At 35.1% G+C, this 26,208-nt stretch overlaps 1 protein-coding gene across 2 annotated transcripts in view; it reads right to left on the bottom strand.

Moving 5' to 3' along the window:
* The window catches only part of COL24A1 (collagen type XXIV alpha 1 chain), a 293,517-nt gene that overhangs the window by 64,311 nt on the left and 202,998 nt on the right, over window positions 1–26,208 (bottom strand). For both annotated transcript variants that reach the window (XM_036446684.2, XM_045584381.1), the window contains exons 38-45: window positions 23,549–23,602; window positions 21,683–21,790; window positions 18,446–18,499; window positions 17,833–17,886; window positions 16,643–16,699; window positions 13,016–13,069; window positions 4,738–4,791; window positions 4,571–4,624 (exon numbers count right to left, since the gene is read on the bottom strand). In XM_036446684.2, the coding sequence (XP_036302577.1) occupies window positions 4,571–4,624; window positions 4,738–4,791; window positions 13,016–13,069; window positions 16,643–16,699; window positions 17,833–17,886; window positions 18,446–18,499; window positions 21,683–21,790; window positions 23,549–23,602 (489 nt within the window). The remainder of the gene's footprint in view (window positions 1–4,570; window positions 4,625–4,737; window positions 4,792–13,015; window positions 13,070–16,642; window positions 16,700–17,832; window positions 17,887–18,445; window positions 18,500–21,682; window positions 21,791–23,548; window positions 23,603–26,208) is intronic.

Raw genomic sequence — 26,208 nt, 5'->3', positions numbered from 1 at the left:
ATCCCTGATAAGTTTGGGGATTTGGGCACAGAGATGATGGCCAGAGAGATGAATGTCCTCAATGAGAGTTCGCATAAGGTGCACTGAATGTCCTCATGGAGAGTCTACATAAGCAATAAAATAGACATTTCTGTGTGAGAGGTCCAGGCCAATGGGCTTTAGAAGGTCTGAGTCTTGCAAGCACCCAGCTTGGTGTAGGGAGCAGCAAAATGTTATTTTTGTGTGGCCAAGAACACTTGCATATGTTCCTTAGAAGCCCAACTAAGAAGACTTTGCACCTAAGACAAGAAAAAAGCTATATGTGCTAACATGCCTCAAAGAACATTTTCCAGGAGGGCCAAGGCACATGCCAGTATGGCAGGACTATGGCAACTGGGAGCCAAAAGGATGATGTGAGTTTCAGGGGATTCTAGTGTAAACAGATGATGACTGAAGATCAAGGTCACCTTCTATTCCTCTTCCTTAGCATCGCCACCCAGAATGTACCTGAAATCTTGACAAGAGAGTGAGTGGGGAAAACTGTAAATCAAATGCAGAAAATTTGAGTGGATGGAGTTAAAGGCTGTCAAACTCACTAGGTTTCTTCCAATTATTATAGTTTTTAACACTAGGTGGGATAGGCATTCAGGACAATTGATAAGTTCTAATATAAGGAACATAAAGTTAATACTTTTAGTATACATAAATTTGTGGCATAAGGTTCAGATATGCTACAAATGTTTGTGATTGTTTTATTCCAAACATTCAAATAAAATAAATCAAAGAGATTCTTATACCACGTTTTCCCGAAAATAAGACATCCTCCGAAAATAAGACCTACTTACAGGTTTTTTTCTGAGTGAAATATAAGGCACCCCCCCCCCCCCCCGAAAATAAGGCTCTCCTAGGCTAAACATGAGAGATTTGGTTCACTGATTCTGAAAGAAATGGAGTCACAAGAAATTCACTAGGAAATTCAGGAATTGGATTGTTATGATGATGTTCCAGAAGATGATGACATGATTGTCATTGAATAAATGAGTAAATTCTTGATACTGTAGGATTCACAGTTTGTCTGGTTTGTGTTGACAACTACTGTACTACCGTACCGTATACAGGTAATAAATTTCCTTTATTTTCATTTAACAATAAATGTGTACCATATTCTTCTTCATGGAAAAATAAGACATCCCCTGAAAATAAGACCTAGCACATCTTTGGAGCAAAAATTAATATAAGACACTGTCTTATTTTCGGGGAAACAGGGTATAATCACAAAGTGATTACATTTTGGGATGACCATTATGATGGGGATAATTTCAGAAGAGTTAAATATTGTGTACTAAAATCTACATATATGTGTCTGTCACCATAAAAACTAAAATGTTATTCAGACTTGGATGAGCAAACGGAAGCAGCTTCCAATAGAATAATACTAAAGTAAGACAAAATGTTATTTTTTAAATGTATTTTTCTACTTGTACTAGGACAATTGTGGCAAAATATCTCCATTGAACACAAGTGTTTAACAAATAACAGGACATAATTTCTACTCTTTTTATATGCTCAATTTAGGAAAGGTTTCTTTATTATAATAATTCTCACCACAACTAAAGGAAGAGGTCATCTAGAAAAACCGCAATCTTAAAATGGTTTTAAATACACAAAGGTCAATAAATTATAGAACATTGGCACTTTTTAAAAAAATTGTGCATTTAAAAAAATCTCAAAGTTGAAATTACAACTAAATTAAGAGCCAACCATTACTAAACATTAATCTTACACAGAGGTAGTCTGTTCAGTAAGAAATTATAGATCGGGTCAAAGACAAAAAAATATGTTGTCATATAAAGTATTAGTAGATGATTAATTGAGTTAGTATCATTAAAAGGAAAAATAAGTCACTCTTCAATCCCCAGGAATCAAATATAATAAAGCTATCCGTATTCTATGTTACTTTCTCACTTAACTTACTTGTATTATTCTTTTTAAATATAAGAACATCATAAATCAATAGACTTTTCTGTTATGGTAGGAAAGGCAAATGAATTTTATATGTAGTCTTAAGAGTGCATGAAAAATGTTGCTTTTTGTTTTTCTGGCTAGCTTTGAAAAACCCAATCATCTATTTGAAATTAGATCCATTTACAATAGCTTTCTATTCATTGGGATTGCACCAGTTCATAGACCACTAGAGAAGGTAGTCCGATTCTTTGGGAAACAAACATTTTTAAATGTTCCTTATAGTCCAAACCCTCACTTGTTTTTATTTAAATTAAGCTGACTAGTTATATTGATATTTTTCTAGTTCTAACTAGTTAGAGGGTAGCTTAAAATGCCAACATAATTTTAGTGAGTTTGGCAATAATTAAAATCTGTCTTTTTTTAACCAAGAAATTTCACCCACGAAATCTGGAATTTGTTTTATGAGAAAAATAAGGTTTTGGCTTGAATTTAAGTCTTTGAAAGCCATTATAAGACAGTTCACTACATTTTCATTACAAGTCTTTTAAAATATATAGTGGGTTCTGCAGTTGATTTTGACTTACTATAACTTTTTCTTTATAGTTGTTCACAGTCTCATGTCTGATAGTCCAAATAAGTGAATTAGTTAAGTAAAATGTATCATATTTTACTTAATTTATAAATGGTTTTAAAGTAATAGAGGCTTTTATATAATAACACAAGTCAGGAAGTAAAGTTTCTAGTGTTGGTTCTGTTGGTAACTAGTTCTGTGATATTAGGCAACTCATAATCTCTCTGGGATTTAAATTTCTTCATCTGGAAAATGAGCAGCTTGTTCACATGAATTAAAGAGGCCATTTCCTAATCTAAAAAAAAAACACACCCCAAACCCATAAATTTAAAGGTTTGCAAAAACAAGATGACAGCAATGGATAGGATCCACTTGGCCAATGAAGGTGTCCTTAAATAAATAATAGAGTCAATGATTATTCTTGTAACAACCATTACTATTTTAAATTCTAAGAGAACTTTTAATGCAACCTTGCACTGCATATAAGCATTACCCAAAATAGGAAATAACTAGTTACCCTGGCTCCTTAGCACCTTTCAGCTCTGATACCCTGGAAGAGCTGACCACGTAGGCTGGAGGTGCAGTTGTCTAGTAAGAATATTTGATTTTCACTGGCATAATTTTAACAGATACTAAAAAACATTAAAAAATTTCTTCTTCCTGAGATATGTCAAAAAGAAAACATTGAGAATATAAAAGTACTAATTGTAAAAGATTAGCAATTTCAGAATCAAACCTTGGTAAAGCAGTTGCATTCGTAGGCATTTAATGCAAATACAGAAAGTCAAGCAAAAGCAGTAGCAGAGTTCTAGGTTCACAGATTTTTCCACAACTTTTCCCTGTTTTAAAAATATGTTTTTATTGATCTCAGAGAGAGAAAGGGAAAAGGAGAGTGAGAGAAAAAGAGAAAGAGGAAAAGAGAAAGAGAGAGAGAGAGAGTGCACATCAGTTATGATGAGAGAGAATCATTGATTAGCTGCCTTGTGCATGCCCCCTACTGGGGATGGAGCTAGCAACCGGGCATAAGACCTGACCAGGAATTGAACCCTGACCTCCTGGTTCATGGGTTGATGTTCAACCATTGAGCCAGACCCACATCGGCTGGGCTCTTTTCCCATTTTGGGTATTAAAAATTTTAAGTGATTGAGACAAATGTCTTTTGTTGTTGTTGTTAAGAGTTGCCTTCAATGGGATACTTATTATTTATTAGTTATTATTTATTAAGGAAAATGACTGGGAGTTACTAGGTAGATGCCAACACTACTCAAAATGGCTTCCAGGTGAGGGAACACCTATGTAATATCAGATTCAACCCATAATTACTTACAACCACAGGGGGGAAACACAAGTATGGATAAAGGCTGCTTCAACTATTAGGGGAAACAGGGTCTCAAATTCATTACTTTCTAAAAAATCTATTCTCCCCTAATTTATTATTAAAATAAAGTACATTTTATTAAGAATTTAATCTAAAATCAGAATGCCATGAAAAGCATGGCAATAATAACCTGATGGTACAAATTACACAGCCAGTTATTATATATGGTTGAGGCAACATCTATCAGTGTGCAGGGAAAGAGACGGCTAAATTCAATGAGCCAACAGATTTTTACTTTGCTGGACTACAAATAATTGATTTCTCTTATGGAAAAAATATTTTAAACCAATTGTGAGTCTGTATCACAAGGATGCCCTTAACTTACTAAAATAAATAGGTGTGTCTGATGTGTCTTCACTCTGCAATGTGGGCTTTAAGGCTTGTATTTCTGTTTGAAATCCCAAGGACAGACAGTAAGTTTGGGACAATCTTAGGCAATTTTCACAAAGCCAGAGTAGGCAGCAGGTAAAGGGAAATTTGATTGGCAGTCAAAACACATAACTTAATAAGTCACGTTTCAATTCAATTACTGACAAATACTCTGTGTAGAACCTGACAGTGATCCTCACTCTGGAAGGAAGAATAATCATCTAAATTACAATGAACAGCCTCTTCTGCCCATCTGCTTTCTCAAGCCAACAATACATTTCAAATTGCCTTATACAACTTCAACTTACTTCAGATCCACTCTCTCCTTTTAGTCCTTGTTCACCTTGGTCACCTGGCTCACCCTTGAACAGGAACCAAAATAGAAACCACATATGAAGGAGAGACTAAATAAGATACGCTAACATTATTATATTTTTAAAATGACAGATTTACAAAAAATTCTTTCAAAACATACTGGAGGCCCTTGTTGTCCAGTGGCACCTCTTGGTCCTGGTATACCCATATGACCCTAGGAATAGAAAAGGTCATGTTATTAGATTACACAGAGACATGTGACTTAGAGAATACATTAGTGTCATTTTAAATTATAGCAAAATGTTTTCAAATTTAAGTATTAGAGAGATTATGATTCTCTCTTGTTAATATTATCTATCTATCTATCTATCTTTCTATCTATCTATCTATCTATCTATCTAAAAAGAGGTAATATGCAAATTAGGCTGGGATGCCTCAACGAGTCATGATTGGATAGGAGGAAGTTGCATGTGCAAGTGAGGCCCAGAGCAGAGACGGAGACAGAGACAAGGGGGCCTGCCCGAGCCAGTGCAGCAGCTTGGGTGTCTATGGAGCAGACTCAGGCAGGGGTTGCAGGAGTTGCTGTGAGTCAGGCATGGGTCCCAGCCCCCCACGGGTTTCCTCCTCACACAATTTCAATCATGTGCTGGGCCTATAGAACATAATGGCCCCTAGGTAGGATGGTGATTGAGAAAGAGTGTAGAGTTTTGTTTTGTTTTGTTTTGTTTTTTCATGCAGATGAGTGTAAGGGGTTGAATGGTGTCCCACCTAAAGATGTCTATGTTCTAATCCCCAGAACTCATGAATGTGATCACATTTAGAAAAAGGATTTTTGCAGATACTTTTAAATTAGGATCTGAAAAGGAGAGTATTCTGGATTATCTACATGGGCCTAAATCCATTGATAAGTGTCCTTATAAAAAAAACTAGAGGCCTGGTGTATGAATTTGCACCAGTGGGATCCCTCAGCCTGGCCTGCAGGATCGGCCTCAAATCAGCTCTCTGACTTCCCTCAAGGGGTCCCAGATTGTGAGAGGGCACAGGCCAGGCTGAGGGACCCCACTAGTGCACAATTGAAAGTGGGGAGGGATGTGGGAGGTTGGCCAGCCAGAGAAAGACCACAGGAGGGCTCAAGGGTATGTTTGGCCTTTCTCTCTCAGTCCTGATAGGCCAGACCCCAGCAGCAAGCTAACCTACCAGTCAGAGCACCTACCCTTTTGTGTCAGTGGTATACTGACCAGTCAACTATCTTTCCCCTGCTGGTCAGTGCACATTATAGCAAGCAGTTGAGTAACCTTAGCATATCATTAGCATATTATGCTTTGATTGGTTGAACAGACCACCAGATGACTGGACACTTAGCATACTAGGCTTTTATTATATAGGCTACAGTGAGAGAGCAAGAGTGAGAGAGAGGGACAGAGAGCTAGAGTGAGAGAAAGAGAGATTGAGAGAGAAACAACAAAGAAGAGGACTATGTGAAGGCAGAGGAGAACTGGAGTGATGTAACCACAAGGAACATTGTCAGCCACCCAGAAAAAGGGAAAGACCATGAAGGATTCTATCCTAGAGTTTCAGGAGGGAGCATGACCCTGCTGACATCTTGATTTCTAACCTCAGATCTTTAGTACTATGAAAAAATAAATTTATGTTGTTTTAAGCCATTCAACTTTGGTAATTTGTTATGGTAAACCCAGAAAACCCAAATAGCAAATAATAAAAGGAATAAAGGGCTTGAGAACAAATTTCTGTTTTCAACCTGTTTTCACTGTGGAAGTGTGCGAGGGTCACCATTTTTACAATCTAAGTTCATAGCTTTTTGGATAGATTTACTGGGTTCAAAGCTGGGAGCCTATAAACATCAAGTGACTGACCTTCAGTAACCTGTCATCATCCTAGTTCTCCTAAGAAGGAATGCTGACCTACCATATTGCCCTTTCCAACTATATAAACAAAAAGTAGCAATAACCCAGGGCCATTTCAGGTGAGATTTATGCATAAAGAATTGTGCATATAATTTCTTCTATCCCCTTTCCTACTTCCCTCTTCACTTCAGATTTTTCTTCCTAGTCTTTTATTCAGAAAAAAGAAAAATGCTACAGGAAAGACAGCAAGCTCAACTCCCTTTTCTGGGCTAGGAGAAGAAATGACTGCATACACAGGCAAACAATATTTATCCTCACAGAAAGAGGCTTCTTGTTTACATTCTGTGAGGCAAATGTTTATGGTTTTAAGATTCAACTTTCTGATAAAGGAACTGAATCCTGTTTAAGGGTGTAAACAGTGGCAAGAGAGAAAGGCTATTTTGGAAAGCTTTCTATAGCAGATGGTTATAACTACAGAGAAAAATCATTGTAACATATGACCCTTACCAGCAAAACCTGAGCAGAGTCAGCAAATAACAGAATCAGGGCAATCAAGAGGGAGTCTGGTACAAGTAAATATGACTATTATAGATTACTTACCAAACAGGATTCAGGAGAGAAGTGATTAGTAAAAAGTGATTAGTACAGAGTGAAGTGAGAGCGAGCATATGTGCAAAATCCAACATTTAAATTATGATGGGCAATTATGGCTTTGCCACCACTCTTGTCTGTATTTTTACACAGAGCTTTTTAGAATGAGCACACAGAACAGCCAACTGTCTCTCTTGGCTTTGAGAAATCTTGATACAAGTCTCACCCAAAACAAACTTGCTTCTAGGAGTTTCACTGTAATTCTTCTGGTCTTTTCTGTTCTAATAAATATTGACAAAGATCATTTTTTTCTACAATGGTGAACACTAAATATATTAAAGTAAACATTATTATAAAGTTATTTAGGCAAAGTTATGGGGAGTGATGAATTTTGCCTGGTGATATTAGGTGGGAGCCGTTGGATAGCTAAGGGGAGCTTGGAGAAGATTTTATAAAGGAAGTGATGGAAAACTGAATATTGAAGGATGAGTGTTCCAGGTAATAAAGCAAAAGGATGACATTCTGGCAGATGAAATAGCATAAGGGAATAAATGAAGATTGTTCTGACAGAACATGTTAAATGGAGAATGGATTTGAGATGGCTACAACTAGAGATAGGGATTCTAGCTAGGAAACTATTAAAATAATTTGGGTAAAAAAATACTTAAAGCCTAAACTAAAGTAGGACAAAGTGGCAAAATATAGATGCAAAAAATCCTAAAAAATACTAACAAATAGAACATAAAAATACATGAAAAATAATACATCATGATCAAGTGGGGCATAAAAATGGTTCAAGATATGTATATCCATCAATGTAATATACAAAAAATTTGATAAGATACAACATCCATTTATGATTAAAACACTAAACAAGATGGGTATAGAAGGAAAGTACCTCAATAAAATAAAGGCCATCTATGACAAATCCTCAGCCAATATCATATCCAATGGTGAAAAACTGAAAGCTTTTCCTCTAAAATCAAGATGCATGCTCTCACTACTCTTATTAAAACATAGTTCTGCAAGTCCTAGCTAGATCTATCAGGCAAGAAAAAGAAATAAAAGGCATCAAAACTGGAAATAAAGAAACAAAAGTGTCACTCTTTACAGATGACATGACTTTGTATCTAGAAAACCCTAAAGACACGACCAAAAATATTAGAAATAATAAACAAATACAGTAAAGTTGCAGGATACAAAAACCAGTGTACCAAAACCCACTGTTTTCCTATATACTAACAATGAAATTTCAGGAAACAAGTGGAAAACACACACACAATTCCTTTTACAATGCAACAAAAGAATAAAATTCATAGGAATAAATTTAACAAAGAATGTAAAAGACCTATATACTGTAAATTACAAAGCATTATATTAAAAGAGACAGAAAAGACACAATGAGATGGAAAGATAGTCTGTGTCCATGGATTGGAAGAATCAACGTAGTTAAAATGGCCATATTACCCAAAGGATTATACACTTTAATGCAATTCCCATCAAAACACCAATATTATTTTTTAAAGAAATAGAACAAAAAATCATCAGATTTGTTTGGAACTAAAAAAGAGCCTGAATGGCCAATGCAATCCTGAGAAAAAGAACGAAGTTGGAGGTATCATACTACCTGACTTCAAATTACACTACAAAGCTATGATTTCAAAACAGCATAATACTGGCAGAAGAACAGGCACATAGAACAGAATTGATACACCAGAAATAAAACCACATGTATCTGGGCAAATGATTTTTGACAAAGGAGCCAAAAACACATGATGAAAAAAAGAAAGCCTTTTCAAGAAATGGTGCTGGGAAAATTGGAAAGCTACACACAAAAGAATGAAACTAGACTACAGTTTGCCCCCATGTAAAAACATTAATTCAAAATGGATGAAATACCTAAATATAAAATCTGAAACAATAAATTAAATAGAAGAAAACATACGTACTCATAGGAAGAGTTTATGAATTTGACCCCAAAGGCAAGGGAAGTAAAGGCAAAAAGAAATAAATGGGACTATATCAAACTAAAAAGCTTCTGCAAAGCAAAAGAAACTGCCAACAAAACAAAAAGGCAACCAACCAAAGGTGAGATGATATTTGCAAACAACAGTTCTAACAAGGGGTTAATATACAAAATATATATATATATAAAACCTCATACAACTTAACACCAAACAAACAGTTCAATTAAAAAATAGGCAGAGGACCTGAACAAACACCTCTCCCAAGAAGACATACAAATGGCCAGTAGATATATAAAAAAATGTTCAACTTCACAACTATAATGAAATACCACCTCTTACCTGTTAGAATGCCTATTATCAAGAAGATAGGTAATAACAAGGGTTCGAGAGAATGTGGAGAAAAAGAAACCCTTAGTCACTGCAGGTGGGTATGTAACTGGAACAGCCACTATGGAAAAGAGTATGGCAGCTCCTCAGAACATTAAGAATACAGTCACCATAGGATCCAGCAATCCCTCAAACACATTTATTTGCACCCCTATGTTCATCGCAGCATTATTCACAGTGGCCAAGACATGAAGGCAACAAAGTATCCTTCAATTTGATTTAAAAAAAAATGTGGTGTGTTTACTCTGGAATGCTACACAGCCATTAGAAAAGATGAAATACTGCCGTTGTGACAACATGGATGGACCTTGAGAATATTATGCTAAGTGAAAAAAGTCAGAAAAAGCTCAGAACCCTATGATTTCACTCATGTATGGGATATAAAACTGAAACTCATAGACATAGACAACAGTATAGTGATTACCAGAGGGAAAGGGAAAGGGAGAGGAGGGAATAGTATGGGGTAAAGGGGGCCAAATATATGGTGATGGAAGATGATGTGACTTTGGATGGTGGGCACACAGTGCAATATACAGATCATGTATCACAGAACTGTACACTATGTACACTAAGGTCACCCCAATAATTTTAATAAAAAAATAAAATAACAAAACTGCTCTGAAGGAAAAAAGAAAAGCAAACATTTAAAAAAATATAACCTGCAGCTACAACAGAATAACCCAACTCTAAGTGAAGCATAATTCCCCTAAGTGAATCAAACTAGTGTTTGGGAAAACTTGGCAGGAAAATAAGTGTGAATATTCATGAATTTGATATTTCTAAGCAATAAAATTAATGTGGTCTGGCACAAGACAAATGTTTAGAATAGAACCACCAGCAAATGGTAAAATGATCTCTAAAACCTAAGGACAGAATAAGACAGACTACAGCATAGAACAACACAGAAAGAAAGATGGGGTTCAAACCAGTATATGAAACATCCCCAATTGAAACTTCATCAGCAGTATTTTTGGAATGAGAAAGGAGAAATAGTGAACTGGGAAAGTTTTCCTCTGATGAAGTATTTCTGAAGGATATGTGACTAGCAGAATTGGGCCAGGCTTCTCTCTCCTGCCAGCCAGTGAAGAGACTCTTTCCATCTCCCAGCGGAATAGTTAACCGGTTGCCGTTTGCCAGTAAATATGCTGATTTAACTACCTAATGGTTTGTAGTTGGTAGTGGCCAAAATAAGATATTGCAAGAACCTGATTTTTCCTGAAAATGTTGTGAGAAGTCACAGCAAAAGCTAAGGAAGTTTAACCTTCTCAAATTATGCTGAAAAGCAGTGGGTTGGGGTCACAACCCAAAGAAAAGCTAATTTTAAGAAAACCCACTGGATTCATTGAATTAGGAAACACTTGTAGATACAGATGTTATATAAATTGGAAACAGAAGACAGTCATCACAACAATTTCACAAACATGTAGAGCTACTTTCAACATTTGCTTCAAAGAGAGTTTGAGGGAGTAAAAGTTGTTCTTTCAGAGTTCAGGCTTGAGAAAAGTAGGCTCATTAATCATAGTTATTTACATAGTAGCTACCCATTCAATCTGGCTAAGTCTTTCTTTCAGAGGTGGAGCAACAGTGGCCACATACTAAACCTGACACCTGTGTGGCAGTCTCACAAACTCAGAGACTGAAAGTAACCACAAAGGATGGTTTGAAGTTAAAACTTTTTAACTAAAAGCAGTGTATGGTGAGCAGTCATGTCCTAGGCTAGAAATCTTCCCTGACAAAGGTCCACCTTAACTAAGCCTGTCTGTTGTCATTTTGCAACTATAATAAAATACCTATGGAATGTCAAAATAATGTCCTTTTACCGGACCCCTCAAAGCATAGGCACTTGCTCCGCTCCACTGAGGTGACAAATGCCCTTGTGGTTATTGAGTTGGTGACTGCTAACTATCCCGTGCCTATCTATGTAAAAGAAGTACCTATCTATCATTTTACTTTTTATCCCATCCCAGAGGCCCCTGCCCTTGCTTTGCTCCTGCCTCCACAATCTATCACCCATGGATTTCATACAACCCACTTACATTTCCTCTTTTGATTAAAATAAGGTGCAAAACTGCCATTCTCTGGAACTTTTCAATTTGTTGAGATTTTGCTTCACGGCAATTATCCTCTGTTTGGCTCAAATAAACTCACAGAAATCTTCTACAGGTTTGAATGTTTCTTATGTTGACATAAACAGGATCACACATATTTTTTCATGAAAGAGGGGTATGTTGGATAGAATATCTCATCATTCATTATTCAAAATGAATTATGTTTATGTACATATGATGTACTATTATTTATGGGCTTAGGACAAGGCATTATACCAGAAAAAAAGAAGCCATATTCAAAATCGGAAAGCTAAAATACCTGCATGTGAAAAGTAGTAAGCAAAAAACTTTGCAGCAGATGGTAACATTTTTTTGTGTTGAATGACTTCTATAAACAAAATGTTCTAGGATTACAGAAGAGGGAAATATTTCTATTACAGTGGGTCAAGGGAAGAGGGAATTTGAACTGGATTATAAAAAATAGATAGGATTTATGTAAGTAAATATTACATAGTATTGTGAGCAAGCAGAGAACATTGTGAGCAAAGAAATAAGACAGGAAGTATAAAAAGAGAGTTAGCAGATTCTATTTAGCAACTGACATTAACTGAAAGGGAAAAGATAAAGAGCAAGAATACAGAATATCCTCAAATCAACTTTGCTTATAAGAAATGTCACTGAATAAATTCTAATTTAATTTTGGCTGATTAAATCGGTCACATAAAGTTCTTCTAAGAATGGATGAGGGTAAGAATTGAGATAAGGCTTGAGAACATTGTGACTTTCAACCATCAATCTGACAACTCTTTATTGAATTCCTATTATATACCAGGAACTTTGTGTTCTAAAAATTGAAGATATAATAATGAAAAAGACAGTGTTATACTCATGGATCTTAAATTTTGGTGGTAGGAGATAGACAATAACTACCCCCCCCCCCCAACACACACACAAATATGTAAAACAAGGTATTATAGATAGCATTAAATGTCATGAAGGATAAACAAGTTACCTTACCTAATAATAGACAAACATGTAAATTGATCATACCTCTGCTATGCCCACAGCCAATCAGGAATGAGTATGCAAATTAACCTGACAAAGGTTACCTTTGTCAGGTTAATTTGCATATGCAGACACAGAATGGCAGGGAGGGGCAGGACGCCTGCTATGAAGGGGAGGGATGGCGGCAGAGGAGCTACAGGAGTGAGGACTTGCAGGCTCCCAGGTGGGAGCAAAACCAGGGGAAGGGAGGCCTATTCTTGCACTAGTATTGTGTAACAAGCCTCTAGTGTGATATAAAGTGATGGGTAGAAAGAGCAGTTAGAGAAGGCCTGTCAGGAAGTAAGATTTTAGCTGACATCTGAAAGATGAGAAGAAAGCAACAATGGGAGGAGGTGATGATGATCCTAGAAAGAAGGAACAGAAAGCACAAAGAGCTGGATTTCTTCTAGGATAAAACAAAACAAAACATGACATTACTAATTATCTCAATGATACTCATTTTCATTTGAAGCTGAGCAGAACACAGAGGACCCTGTTCAAACTTAGAAGCAAGGTGTGAGATTTGCAGAGGTTACCTTATATCCCTCTTCTCCAGGCTCTCCTTTCTCTCCTTGTTCCCCCATTGGGCCCTACAGAGACCACATGCAAAACAATCAGTTTCACAGCTGGATCCTAACATTTGTAACCAAATGTATAATAAATTTATTAAGTTCCATTAAGTAATTTCAAAGGATTGAATTTTAGTGACACAAAGAACATCATAAGCATTGGATTTTTAAAGAGATTCTCATGATTCTGCTAGAAAAAAATATTTTAAAAATGAAGTATAAACAAATATAAATTTTTAGAAAAGTTGAGAGGAGACTTGACTTTGGGTGGTAAACACAATATAATATACAGATGATGTATTATAGAATTGTATACCTGAAATCTATATACTTTTATTAACCAAAGTCATCCCAATATAGTCAACAAAAAAATAAAAAAGTATTCTCCAAATAGTAGTTAATTTATATAAATGGTATTAGACAATGGAAAAATATAAATATTCATATGAATTAAGTATGTTATACATGGTGTCAAAATTACTTGCTTTCTTAATTTAAGATGATTAAAAAATATTTAAGCAGGACCACTCAGTCAGTTATTTATTTATTTATTTATTTATTTAAAAAAATATTTTATTGATTTTCTACAGAGAGGAAGGGAGAGAGATAGAGAGCTAGAAAAGTCGATGAGAAACATCAACCAGCTGCCTCCTGCACACCCCCTACTGGGGATGTGCCTGCAACCAATGTACATGCCCTTGACCGGAATCAAACCTGGGACCTTTCAATCCGCAGACCGACGCTCTACCACTGAGCCAAACCGGTTTTGGCCACTCAGTCATTTAATTTCACTTATTATACAGCTCTTAATCATTAATTATATTATTTATTCTCTAATCTGTGAAATTTAAAAATCTTAAGACACAAATTAACTTAATAAACACTACACTTATTAATTTTAATCCTTAATGTAAAAACTAATCTAATAAGTTCACACATAACTTTTCTAAACATTTTAATATAAAACTTTTGATATGATAAGTTGTTCAAATGATCTAGTCTAAAATACACTTGAAAAAATCAATTATCACATACTAGGATCTACTTTCTGAAAAGAAACACAGATTGAAATCAGTTGGGCAAACCATAAAATTTATTCTGAACAATTAGTTGATAAACTTTAACTTATTCCTTTGTGGAAAATAAAGATAATAGACAGAATGTAAAACCCATGATCTCTGATTCTGCTTTAATTATTTAGAATCATGTTTAAGTTTCCCATCTGTCCCATGTATACTAGTTAAAATCACCAGTGTTATGTTAAACTTTTAATATATTTATTAAATTTTAGTGACATTCTTTGATCTGGTCAAAGCTAAATCTGGAGAAAAGAAATACTACTCCATTTAGCCATTTAGCCATTTACCCATACTTTTCCATTGCTGAATTATTTCCATATTTTTCCCTCTCAGAGGATTAGAGCCTTCTCTTTTAATAAAGAAGCTTATATATTCTTTAAATTTTTAAAAAATATATATATTTTTATTGATTTCAGAGAGGCAGGAAGAGGGAGATAGAAACATCAATAATGAGAGAGAATCAATAATGCCTTCTGCATGCCCCCTACTAAGGATCAAGCCTGGAGACCAGGCATATACCCTTGCCTGGAATGGAACCTGGGATCCTTCAGTCCACAGTCCCATGCTCTATCCACTGAGCCAAACCAGGTAGGGCTTATATATTCTCAGAGATAAGTCTGCCTCTAGCCTTATGAAATGGTTTGATTTAATCAGAAAAATTCTATAGAATCTTTCCTTTCTATTTATATAACAATGTATAACTTTCAACATCCACTAAAAATTCAGTTCAAAATACCTGGAATGACTACATATTCTGATCTTTCTGCTTGAGGATTCTCTCTCTCTCTCTCTCTCTCTCTCTCTCTCTCTCTCTCTCTCTCTCTCTGTCTCTCCCTCTCTCTCTGTCTCTCTTTCTCTCTCTTTTAAATATTTTTATTGATTTCAGAGAGGAATGAAAGGGAGAGACAGAAACATCAAAAATGAAAGGGAATCATTGATTGGCTGCCTCCTGCATGCATACTACTGGGGATGGAGCCTGTAACCCAGGCATGTGCCCTTGACCGGAATCAAATCTGGCACCCTTAAATCCATAGGCTGATGCTCAATTCACTGAGCCAAACAAGCTAGGGCTTGAGGATTCTTTTATTCTATATAATATCATGTGAAAACTGGAAAATTTAACCAATAATATTTATTTCTGTCAATTAATATTCTTATTTATTCACTTAATTTTTTGCAATAGCTATTTTTGTTTGTTTGTTTAAAGTATTACATATGTCTTCTTTTTCCCTGGATTGAACAACCCTCCTCCCCCTGGGACATTCCCATCCCTGAGGGCAAGCCCCCGCCGCCCCAATATCTGTGTCCATTCGTTATGCTAATATGCATGCATACAAGACCTTTGGTTGACCTCCACCCTTTTCCCCTGCCTTCTCTCTGAGGTTGGACTGTCTATTTAGTGCTACCTTCTCTCTGGACCTATTTTTGTACCTCAGTTTGTGTTGATCATTATATCCCACTGTGTGAATGAGATCATATGATATTTATCTTTCTCCGACTGGCTTATTTTGCTTAGCATAATGCTCTCCAGTTCCATCCCTGCTGTTGCAAATGGTAAAAGTTCCTTCTTTTTTATAGCAGTATAGTATTCCATTGTACCACAGTTTTTCAATCCACTCATCTGCTGATGGGCACTTAGGCTGTTCCCAAATCTTAGCTATTGTAAACTGTGCTTCGATGAACATAGGGGTGCATATATCCTTTCTGATTGGTGTTTCTGGTTTCTTGGGATATATTCCGAGGAGTGGGATTACTGGGTCAAATGGGAGTTCCATTTTTAACTTTTTGAGAAAACTCCATGCTATTCCCCACAGTGGCTACACCAGTCTGCCTTCCCACCAGCAGTGCATGAGTACAAAAGCTATTTAAAAAAACACACATTGTTACAGTCAGCCCTTAAAATGCTTAATTAGGAGACTGTAGATAAGTGATCTTGAAAAAGTATTAGTTCTAAAAACTGGTTAGATGAGTTTTTTTTTTTTTTTTTTTTTTAATCTTTATTGTTGAAAGTATTGCATAGGTCTTTCTTTCCCCCCCAGGGTTAATCTCTTTCAGCCAGCTCCTGCTTCCACCCCCACCTCCAGAATCTCAGGCTAACAGTAAATGAATCTTTAAATCATTTGCTGTGTGTAAACAGCTGTAAAAAGGGGACAAATCTGATTTTTAAAAATACTCCAGAAATAAATCTGAATTTGATGATTAAATATCTCCCCTAAAATGTCTACAGTATATCATTTTTAAATAATCTCTATAAAAGGTGTTATAGTGCATTTAATGCTGGAAATTAGATTTAGAAAGTCACTGAATTAAACTTACATATTGTACAAAGGACCTTGACCTGCATATAAATAGCTTTCATATCTAGATTATGTCGCTACAGATAATGCTGTTTCTATAAAGATCATGTTACAAAAGTAAGAAAATAAAATTCTTTGAAAGGATGTGACTGACGTTTTGAATCCATTATAGTAATTACATTTTATCTTGAACATCAAAATTTTAGAAAAAGACCTACTGGTTCACCTCGAGGCCCAGGCGGTCCTAGGACTGTGTTATCTTCTCCTGGATAACCCTATAACGAAGATAATGATTTACAAAACAATAAGTTAATAAAATAATCAGCAAAATAGACAGCCTATTATTTTCTAATATATCATGAAATATACAATCTGGTTTTATCTTTTTTTTAATAGAAAAGTTTTACCTACAAAACTTAGCATATGATATTTTATTCACAGTTGTAATTCATATGAGGTTCTTCTTGGAAGTGTCAATCTGCCTTCCTTGCATAAAAAGCAGCTTAAGATTTTTCTGGTTAGGTTTCCAATGATATTACAAATCAAGCTGAGTACTGTTGTAGTTATTCTTTTTTTAAAAAAATATATATTTTATTGATTTTTTACAGAGAGGAAGGGAGAGAGCTAGAGAGCTAGAAACGTTGATGAGAGAGTAACATGGACCATCTGCCTCTTGCACACCCCCTACCGGGTACATACCCTTGACCAGAATCGAACCTGGGACCTTTCAGTCCGCAGACCGACGCTCTACCACTGAGCCAGACCGGTTTCGGCTGTAGTTATTCTTAACTTACAAAACATTTTACTATAAATGTACTATGGCTAGTCATTTAACCCAGAGTCTTCTTCTTCTATATATATATATATATATATATATATATATATATATATATATATATATTTTTTTTTACAGTTTATTGATTTTTAACAGAGAGGAAGGGAGAGGGATAGAGAGTTAGAAACATCCATCAGCTGCCTCTTGCACACCCCCTACTGGGGATGTGCCTGCAACCAAGGTACATGCTCTTGACCGGAATCAAACCTGGGACCCTTCAGTCTGCAGGCTAACGCTCTGTCCACTGAGCCAAACTGGTCAGGGCGCCCCCAATCTCTTTCAATGACAACTTAATTTTACTTTTACAAAACTTTACAGGTTGCAAAATACTTTAATATACGTATATTATTTCACATCAATCTTGAAACAACCTATGGAAGATATTTTAATGATTTATTGAAAATTTTCATCCGTTGTTATTCCTTTGTTTTTCTTCTAGAATTTGCAATACTTCCCAAATTGAAAAGAGCTTCTTTTATTTTTTGAAACAGTTGCCATACACACTTTCAGAAAAAAACACATGAATTCAGTGTTTAACTTTAGGATTAAAAAAGTCTACACACACACACATACCTTTTCTCCTTTAGGTCCTGGCAACCCCGAAAGTCCTGATTGACCTTTATGGCCCTAACAAAAGGACAAAGAAGTAGACAGTCTCAATAACATTTGTGCATGCTCTGCCTAAAACCACCAGGGCCATACTATTAGATATTGCACTATTTTGAAAGAAAAATAGGATTCACTCTATAAGGGGATGAGACTTAATATGTTTAAAAGGTCTAGCAGGGACATTTCATCTTAATTTGCATACTTGGGATAACATCTTTATGCAAATGTTTCTATGCAAATATATACTTTCTTATTTTCAACTAGGGGCCCAGTGCATGACATTCACTCAGGGGGAGGCGGGGAGAAGGAAAGGAAGGGTCCCTCAGCCCGGCCTGTGCCCTCTGGCAATCTGAGACCCCTCGGGGTATGTCCGCCTTCCAGCTTAGAGAGAGACACTCCCCTCACCACCACTGTGCCGCCTGTCCTGAGCCAGCTTCTGGCTGAGCAGCACTCCCCCTGTGGGAGCACATTGAGCATCTTCCCCCTGGGGGTCAGTGCATGTCATAGTAATTGGTCATTCCACCGGATGGTCTATATGCATATTAGTCTTTTATTATATAGGATTAGAATTGCTTACTGTATATCCTGGAATTCCTGGTTCTCCATCAGGTCCCATTAATCCTAAATGTCCCTAAAAAACAATATTAGAGAGAAAATAGATAATTGTTTAAATCATTAAAATTATACCACTATTATTTAAAATTTAGATTTCTTAACGGCACAAAATTCCACCTAGTCTGAAATGGGAAAACAAAACATCGCACTCTAACTTTTGCCTCATTTTTCTTCTGAGCCACAAAAGTCCCACCAAAAAAAAAAATAAAAAAAAATGTCTCTTTGGTTTACATCAGGCATAAACATCCTTAATCATATTAAAAGAAATGTTTCCAATTGTCAGAATCCTGCAGGTTTCCAGCAGGTTCTTGGGAATGTAGTTTGTATCTGTCAAATTTTGGTAGATGTGCTTCACTGAATATTAGAGAATGAAGCCTGCTAGTTTTTGACGCTGTCACGATGGGAACAGGGGACCTCTGTACTCAGTAGTAGTTTTAGATGCTTTGACCCACAGTTTTAGCTCTGGTCAAAGTTGTTAAAATAGAAATGGTTAAACACTTGTGTGCAATAGTCACTCCATGATTCTTATTATTAATATTTTACAGATGAGTAATCCACACACAATACAGGCTATTTAGTAAATGCCTTTAAACTCCTGAAAAGATGACTCAGATAAAAAAAAAAAAAAAAAAAGCAAAAAGCAAAAACAATGATTTGAAAAATCTTAGCTTTCATCATATCAAAAAGTTTCCACATCAACTCTCCTATTTGAGTCTCAAAGTAAATAGCAGATGAGTAAATTAAGGCATAGAATGGGTACTTGACTAGCCAAATATTACACTAACCAGAAGTTCAATGCAATAAAAAGAATAATAAAAAAAGGAGGTGATATGAATATTTACCTAAAGAACCCATGAGAATCACTTAAATTGATTAAAGTGAATATAAAGTCAAAATATAAAAATATAATATAAAAAGAACTAGATTTCTTGCATAGCACCAATAAGATTTAATGGGAAAAGGATTAGATGTAATAAAATCCTTAAGAAACCAACAATAACCTCACAAGAGATGTATAAGAATAGAGATAAAGAAAACAAAACTTTATTGAAGGATATATAAGAAGATATGAGTAATTAATGGAAAGACATATGGTGTTTTTCTATTGAAAGATTAAATATTAAAGGAACTTGATCTGATTCTAACATTTACATGAAAGAGGAAATTGTAGTTAAGAGCCAAACTTTTCAGAAAAAAATGAATTATGGAGTATTTGTCTCAAAAGATACTGTAATAACATAATAATTTAAATAATGTGGTATTTAAAAATATCTATTTTATTGAGTTTTTAGAAAGAGGAAGAGAGAGTTAGAAACATCCATTAGCTGCCTCTTGCACACCCCCTACTGGGGATGTGCACACAATCAAGGTACATGCCCTTGACAAGAATTGAACCTGGGACCTTTCAGTCCACAGGCTGACGCTCTTTCCACTGAGCCAAACCGGTTTTGGCTAAATAATGTGGTATTGACCCCCAAATAAACAAATGATTGAGAGAAGAAAAGAGAGAGAAGAAAAAGCAGACACGTGGATATTTGAGAGTTTAGTTTTTGGTAATGGTAGCCATTTCAGAAAAGTGGGAAATTGACTGCTTGTTTATTAAATGTGTTGAAATAATTGGTTGTCTGAATTTGAGGAAAAGAAAAAATTAGTTCTTTACAATTACTTTCATAGTAAAAAAAATCTCTGCATGCTTTGAAGAATTAAGGGTAAAAATAAAGCTATAAAAACATTACAAGAAAGATATGGAAGAAAATTTTTATATACTTTAGGGAGGGAAGGCATTTTTAACAAATAAAACCTAGAACTATATAGAAAAAGACTGACAGATATGACTACATGACAATTAAACAATTTTAAAAGATAAATGCAAGGGATTATATTTGTAACATATTTTGTAGCACATTTAATAAAATATAACATATAAAATACATAAGGAGTTATTACAAATCAACAGGAAAAAGACTGCAACCTAACAGAAAAACATGCACAGTGCATATGACTAGGCAACTTCAAGAGAAAAAAAAAATACAAATTACTGAGCGGCATTCAGGAAAATGTAAATAGAAAAAAAAATGAAATACGCTATTTTATTTATCAAATTCTGAAACATTAAAAGGATTCATCTGAAGTATTGATGATAAAAGTGTAAATGTGTAGAAACCTCTTGTGAAGGTAGTTTGGGGATGTGTCAAAATTTAAAAAGTGAGTATTTTTTATAGAGAAAAATTAAAGTAGAAGAGTACATTAAAGGCAATACTCTTTGGATAAATTAACTTATGTGTATTAAAAGTTATCGCATTATTTAATGTTTTTGAATGCATAATTCAAAGAGAGAAAAATATTACTAATTCAAACAAAGGGAAGGAAAAAGACGTGGACTAGTTAGATGGCAGTAAGGGACGGAATACTTAAAATGAGCAGGAGGCACACTGTCCTCCAACAGATGACTCATGCAATGTTCTCCAGCAGACCTGGGAGAAAAGCCTGGCGTTGGTGTGACACTTTAATGGAGAGTAGGAAATACACATTCTTTTTGTAAATAAGCTTATGAAACAGTGAAAAGACTAAATTGGATAATCTCTTAAGTAGTTTGCATCTCTCCTGCTGTGATCTTCTGAACGGGCCCCAACACATTAGCAACATAAATTTGCTATTACAGGTTCAGAAGTATCACACTATCCTTGTTTCCAACATCATGTAAAGTTCTTGCAAAAGATGAAATATTATTAGACATTATGGAGATTTATCACAGTGGTTAGAAAAATCATCTCTTAGATAAGCACCTGGAGTCCAAGCATATAAAGAAAACCCATTTTGGAGTAAGCCTAATTTCCAAAGTAATTTGTCAGCCACGACAGCGGAGTTTTATACAGATGTTAAACCCCGATTTTAAGCGCAAGGCATATAAACTTTCCTACTTAGGTTAAGAGTTATAATCTGGTATTTTTAAACCTCATTTCATATTTTATTTCCATTTTAAGTTTTTTCCCCTTTCCCTTTTCGTGTCCAGAAACCACTAAGCCACTTAAGTACTGTGGAATGCTTACAATTCTCCACATCCCAAGGAGGTAGATTATTTTCAGTGGAACTACTGCTTTTTCTGTAAAATTAATCAAGGAATGAAGCTTTAAGGACATGGATACATTTCTTTTCCATCCACAGTGAACTTCCTTCTGGAAGCCAAGCAAATACGCACCACAGCACCTCTGGTTCCTCTGGCACCCTTAGGACCCCTTTCCCCAGCCTGCCCAGGAGCGCCTCGGCTTCCAGCTTCTCCTGTGGGCCCTGTTTGTCCTTTATCACCCTGTGGATGTCATTAATAAGAGGAAAAAAGGAAGGAAAAACAAATTTATACTTGGAATAACTAATTATGTCATCTACCTGAATGACTCCAGATAATATTCTGTAAGCGAAATGCTATGAGTAGTAACTTTGCTATAACTTAAATAGTACTACAGACCACCACTGATGATAATCACATAACATGCCATCACCAAATAGGTTATCTTAAAAATACAATTAAAATGTGCCTTCAAATAATGGAAAGAGAATTTATAAAATTATTTTGGCCAAACAAGCAGAGGAGATCTGAGTTAAAAATAACCATTTTTTAAAAATTTTGAAATTTGTGTGTGTATGCATTTCTGTATGAATGTCTGCAATCATGCATATATTGATTATAATCATGAGAAAATATAGGCCCTACTGAGAAAGCCTTTTTCTACAGAGAACTTCAGTGCCACGAAGATGTGTTTAATGCAAAAAGGCTTTAGTGTGCAGTTCTGTACAGTGTGTTCAAGATCATCACTCACTGGTTTGCAGTGTGCCTTTAAAAATCTGTAACGTTTTCATGTTATTTTACATCCTTCTAAAACCCAGCTATCTTCTGTTTTCCATTAGGCTGAGTGATGATTCTCTAGCACCAAAACATAGCTGCTCTTAAACAACACTAAGAGATGTAATTCATCTTCTGAATGTGGGAACCCCCCTGCTCTATTATTGATATTCAAGTACACACAAAGAAAAACTAAACTGTGATCTAGTCAGCGGGAACTTTTTTAGTATTCATAATAATTTATAGGCTTTCCAAAGGGAGCAGATTATTCTAAGAACCTGTGTTGTCCCATTTCCAATGTTGATTTTAGGCATACAATTATGTATGCTGAAAAGAGACTTCACTATTTATGAGAAAGAATGGCAACTAAAATTCACTTCATTCATTTTTCTTTATTTCCCTTATATTGTTCCCAAATTATGAGAAAGATGTACTGGGTGTATATTAGCAGAAATGATAGAATTGAGATTTGGGAATTAGAATATGGTGTGATTAAAGTTAATAATAGTAAAGGTATTCAGGTTTAGAAGTATTACACAACCCTTGTTTCCAAAAGTTCATGCAAAAAATGAAATATTATTAGACATTATGAATTTTAGTACAGTGATATAGTATAGAACTGATGTAGTACAATGGAAAAATCATTTTCATATCTCAACAATACTTGAATAAATTACTGATCCCACATAGAGATGAACTTTTAATTTTAAAATACTAAAATTTAAAAAATATATCAATTTTAAAATAATATATGAAGGGAGCAAATAAAACATTTTTCATTTGTGTATCTTAGTATATGGAAAACATAAAATCAATTATTAACCTTTTCAATTAAAGAAACACAATAATCCAGAAATAATTCTAATCATATTTCTTTTTCTAAAACATTTTATTGAAGTTTTTACTAAAAAGCACAAATGGTATATTATTTTCCTTTTTTTAATTTTATTTATTTCTGGCTTATGGTCTACTAAAGAATTTTTGGTAACCAGAAGGAAAGGCAAATATCTTTCTAGAAATTACAAAGTGGAAAATGTGCCTTCATATAATTAAGGTGGTTAGTACTCGTAAGAGGAATTAAGTATGAATTTATACAAATGGCCTTTTTAAAGATAAATTTATATCTTTATTACTTTGTATATCGTGCAAATAAAATCACTACATTCTATGGGGCTCTGAGCATATCAGGGGAAAGAAAACCAGCATAAAATGACATAAAAATTTTACCTTTTTTCCTGGATGACCTCTTTGACCTGGAATTCCCACAGTTCCTTCAGGTCCCTGAATATCCAATATAAAAAAAGTAAATTTTTACAGAAAGTACTAGATAGGATGTTTAAATACTTATATCACATAATTATTAAATTGAAGATTAAGATGAGAGTTACTTTTCCACAATATTATGTTTGTCTAATCATCTAAAAAGAGGTCATGATGACTTAGAGGCACAGCTGTTACTAGTGAGTAAAATTCACATATACAGACTGGCCAAGATAGAAAATAATTAAAGTTATTTATTTTGAGGAAGAAAACTACTTGGTTTTAGCATACACATTTTGATGAGCAAGAATATAATTTAAGTCCAAAGGCATCATTTCAGCATCTCTATGAGGTAATGTAGGTTCAACATCTTATTGAATGTATAGGGTTATAAAATATATCTAATCATGGTCAAGGAGAACTCAACATTTCACTGGAGTAAAGGATTAAAGAGAAATTCTTTGATCTGTGGAATGAAAAGGGAGGGAAATACATGGAGGGAAAGGAGGTGGTCATATTAAACTGTTTAAAACAACATTTCATTTCATTCTATTTTGTTTAGACAAAAGTAGACTACAAGTTCAATATACACTCTTAGGTTTAGTAGAAAGTAAATAAAATGTTTTAGATGTCATGAGCATTTGCAGGTCAACAATGAGATCCACAGTAAACCAGGTTGCAATTCCTAAAATGGGTAATAGTTCATCACAGTATTCCTTGCATCAGTTGGAAATGAAAATGGAAATCTTAAACTTGTGTCCCACAGCGTGGCAAACTGCAAAAACGATGTAGACAAGAAATAAATTGTGGTTTACCACTGTGCTATGTAGGCTCTTGATAAATATTTGTTGAACGAATAAACAGATACCTAAGGAAATGACTCATGCTCTATGCTCCTGAACAAATGCTCTTCTTGTCTCAGCAAGTCACTCAATTTAGACGCCAAAGTGGTTAAGTCCTATTGCTGTAGTTCTAGCTGCATCCAGAGGTTGAAATTATAGTTGCACTAACCTGAGACTTCTTTATGTCTAATACAAACTTTTAAAATGAGGCTGATTAACTGTCACAGAGGTTAATGGTGTGAGCTTTTAAAAGTTAGACTGCTTCAGTTTCGTATTCTGGCTCTGTCACCCTAGGAAGATTATTTAACTTCTAAAGGCCTCAGTTTCCTATTACATAAAAGGGGTATAATACTAATTGTTCAAAGGGTTACTAAGATTAAATGAGATGATGCATTTAAATCTTAGAAACGACCAAACATACTGAAGAACTCAATTATGGAGATCTTTTCACATATGGGTGAGAAAAGAGGTTGTCTGTATTTAATACTGAATTTTTCCCCCCCTTCTCTTATGATTAAGAGAAAAATCTCTCCTGGTTCTTTTGTTCACCTTTTCCCCCCTTTTAAAGATAGGTGTTTTTTTTCTTTTCTTTTTTTTCTTTCTTTCTTCTTTTCTGTTTTGGAGGGGTTATTAAACTTCCACTGATTATTCGTTGATTCATTTTAGTGCCTGTTCTGAAACACATAAGTAATATTTTGCTACAAAATGTTGCCTTTTAAAAGTGAGCATGACTACAACTATTTTGTATATTCAGAAGTTTGCAGAGCAGACTGGAAAAATATCAACGTTTTTTACAATGTGCCTGTTTTAATAGATTTTTTTTAATAATTAAAAAATGAGTGCTTTATATGTAAGTCAAATTGAGAAAGAATAGTTGACTTGCTGTTCAGGCAAATCATAAAATAGAGGATGGAGTTGGGATTTCCTATTGATTATTTAAAACTTTGTGTGAGTAGCTGTATTGTCACAAAACATCTATTTTTAACTACTTTACTGAAATATAATTCATGTACCATATTATGACCATTTAAAGTGTACAATTCAATGATTTTTTTTGTATATTCAGAAGTTCTGCAACCATCACCAAAATAAATTTTAGAACATTATTTTTATCACCCCCAAAAGAGGCCCAGTACCCATAAATAGTCACTTCCCTTTTCCTCCACATACATCCAGCCCTAGGAAACCACTAAGCCACTGTCTGTCTCTATGGGTTTGCCTATTTAGGATATTTCATGTAATATGTGGTCTTTTATCACTGGCTTCCTTCACCAGGAATGATGTTTTCAAGTTCAGCAGTATTACAGCATGTATGAATATATCATTTCTTTTTATTGCCAAACCAGAGGCTTGGTGCATGAAATTCATGCATGGGTGGGGTCCCTAGGCCTGGCTGGTGAACAGGGTTGGCCAGGACCTTCCTGCTGGCTATTGGCCAGGGCCTGCCAGATGAGGGGGGGGGAGTGGAGAGAGGAACCGCAGGAGGTTGGCTGGATGCAGGAAGTTGGCTTGGGAGTGCTCTGACCACCAGAGGTCAACTCCTATGTTCAGTGTCTGACACCTGGTGGTCAGTGTGCATCATAGCAACCAGTTGTTCTGGTCATTCTAGCATTCCAGTCGCTTAGGCTTTTGTATATGTAGCTAATGAGCTACTGTATGGATAGAATTAATTAATAAACATTGATTAATTCTTCCGTTAATAGTCATTTGGGTTGTATAAGTTTTCATTTGAACCCTCTTTTCAATTCTCTTGGGTATAGACCAAGGAGTGGCATTTTTGGGGCA

Source organism: Pipistrellus kuhlii, unplaced genomic scaffold, assembly GCF_014108245.1.
Source record: "Pipistrellus kuhlii isolate mPipKuh1 unplaced genomic scaffold, mPipKuh1.p scaffold_m20_p_2, whole genome shotgun sequence".
NCBI classification, from domain to species: Eukaryota; Metazoa; Chordata; class Mammalia; order Chiroptera; family Vespertilionidae; genus Pipistrellus; species Pipistrellus kuhlii.
The sequence above is the reverse complement of the archived record's forward strand: the minus strand, read 5'-3'. Positions and strand labels throughout refer to the sequence as shown.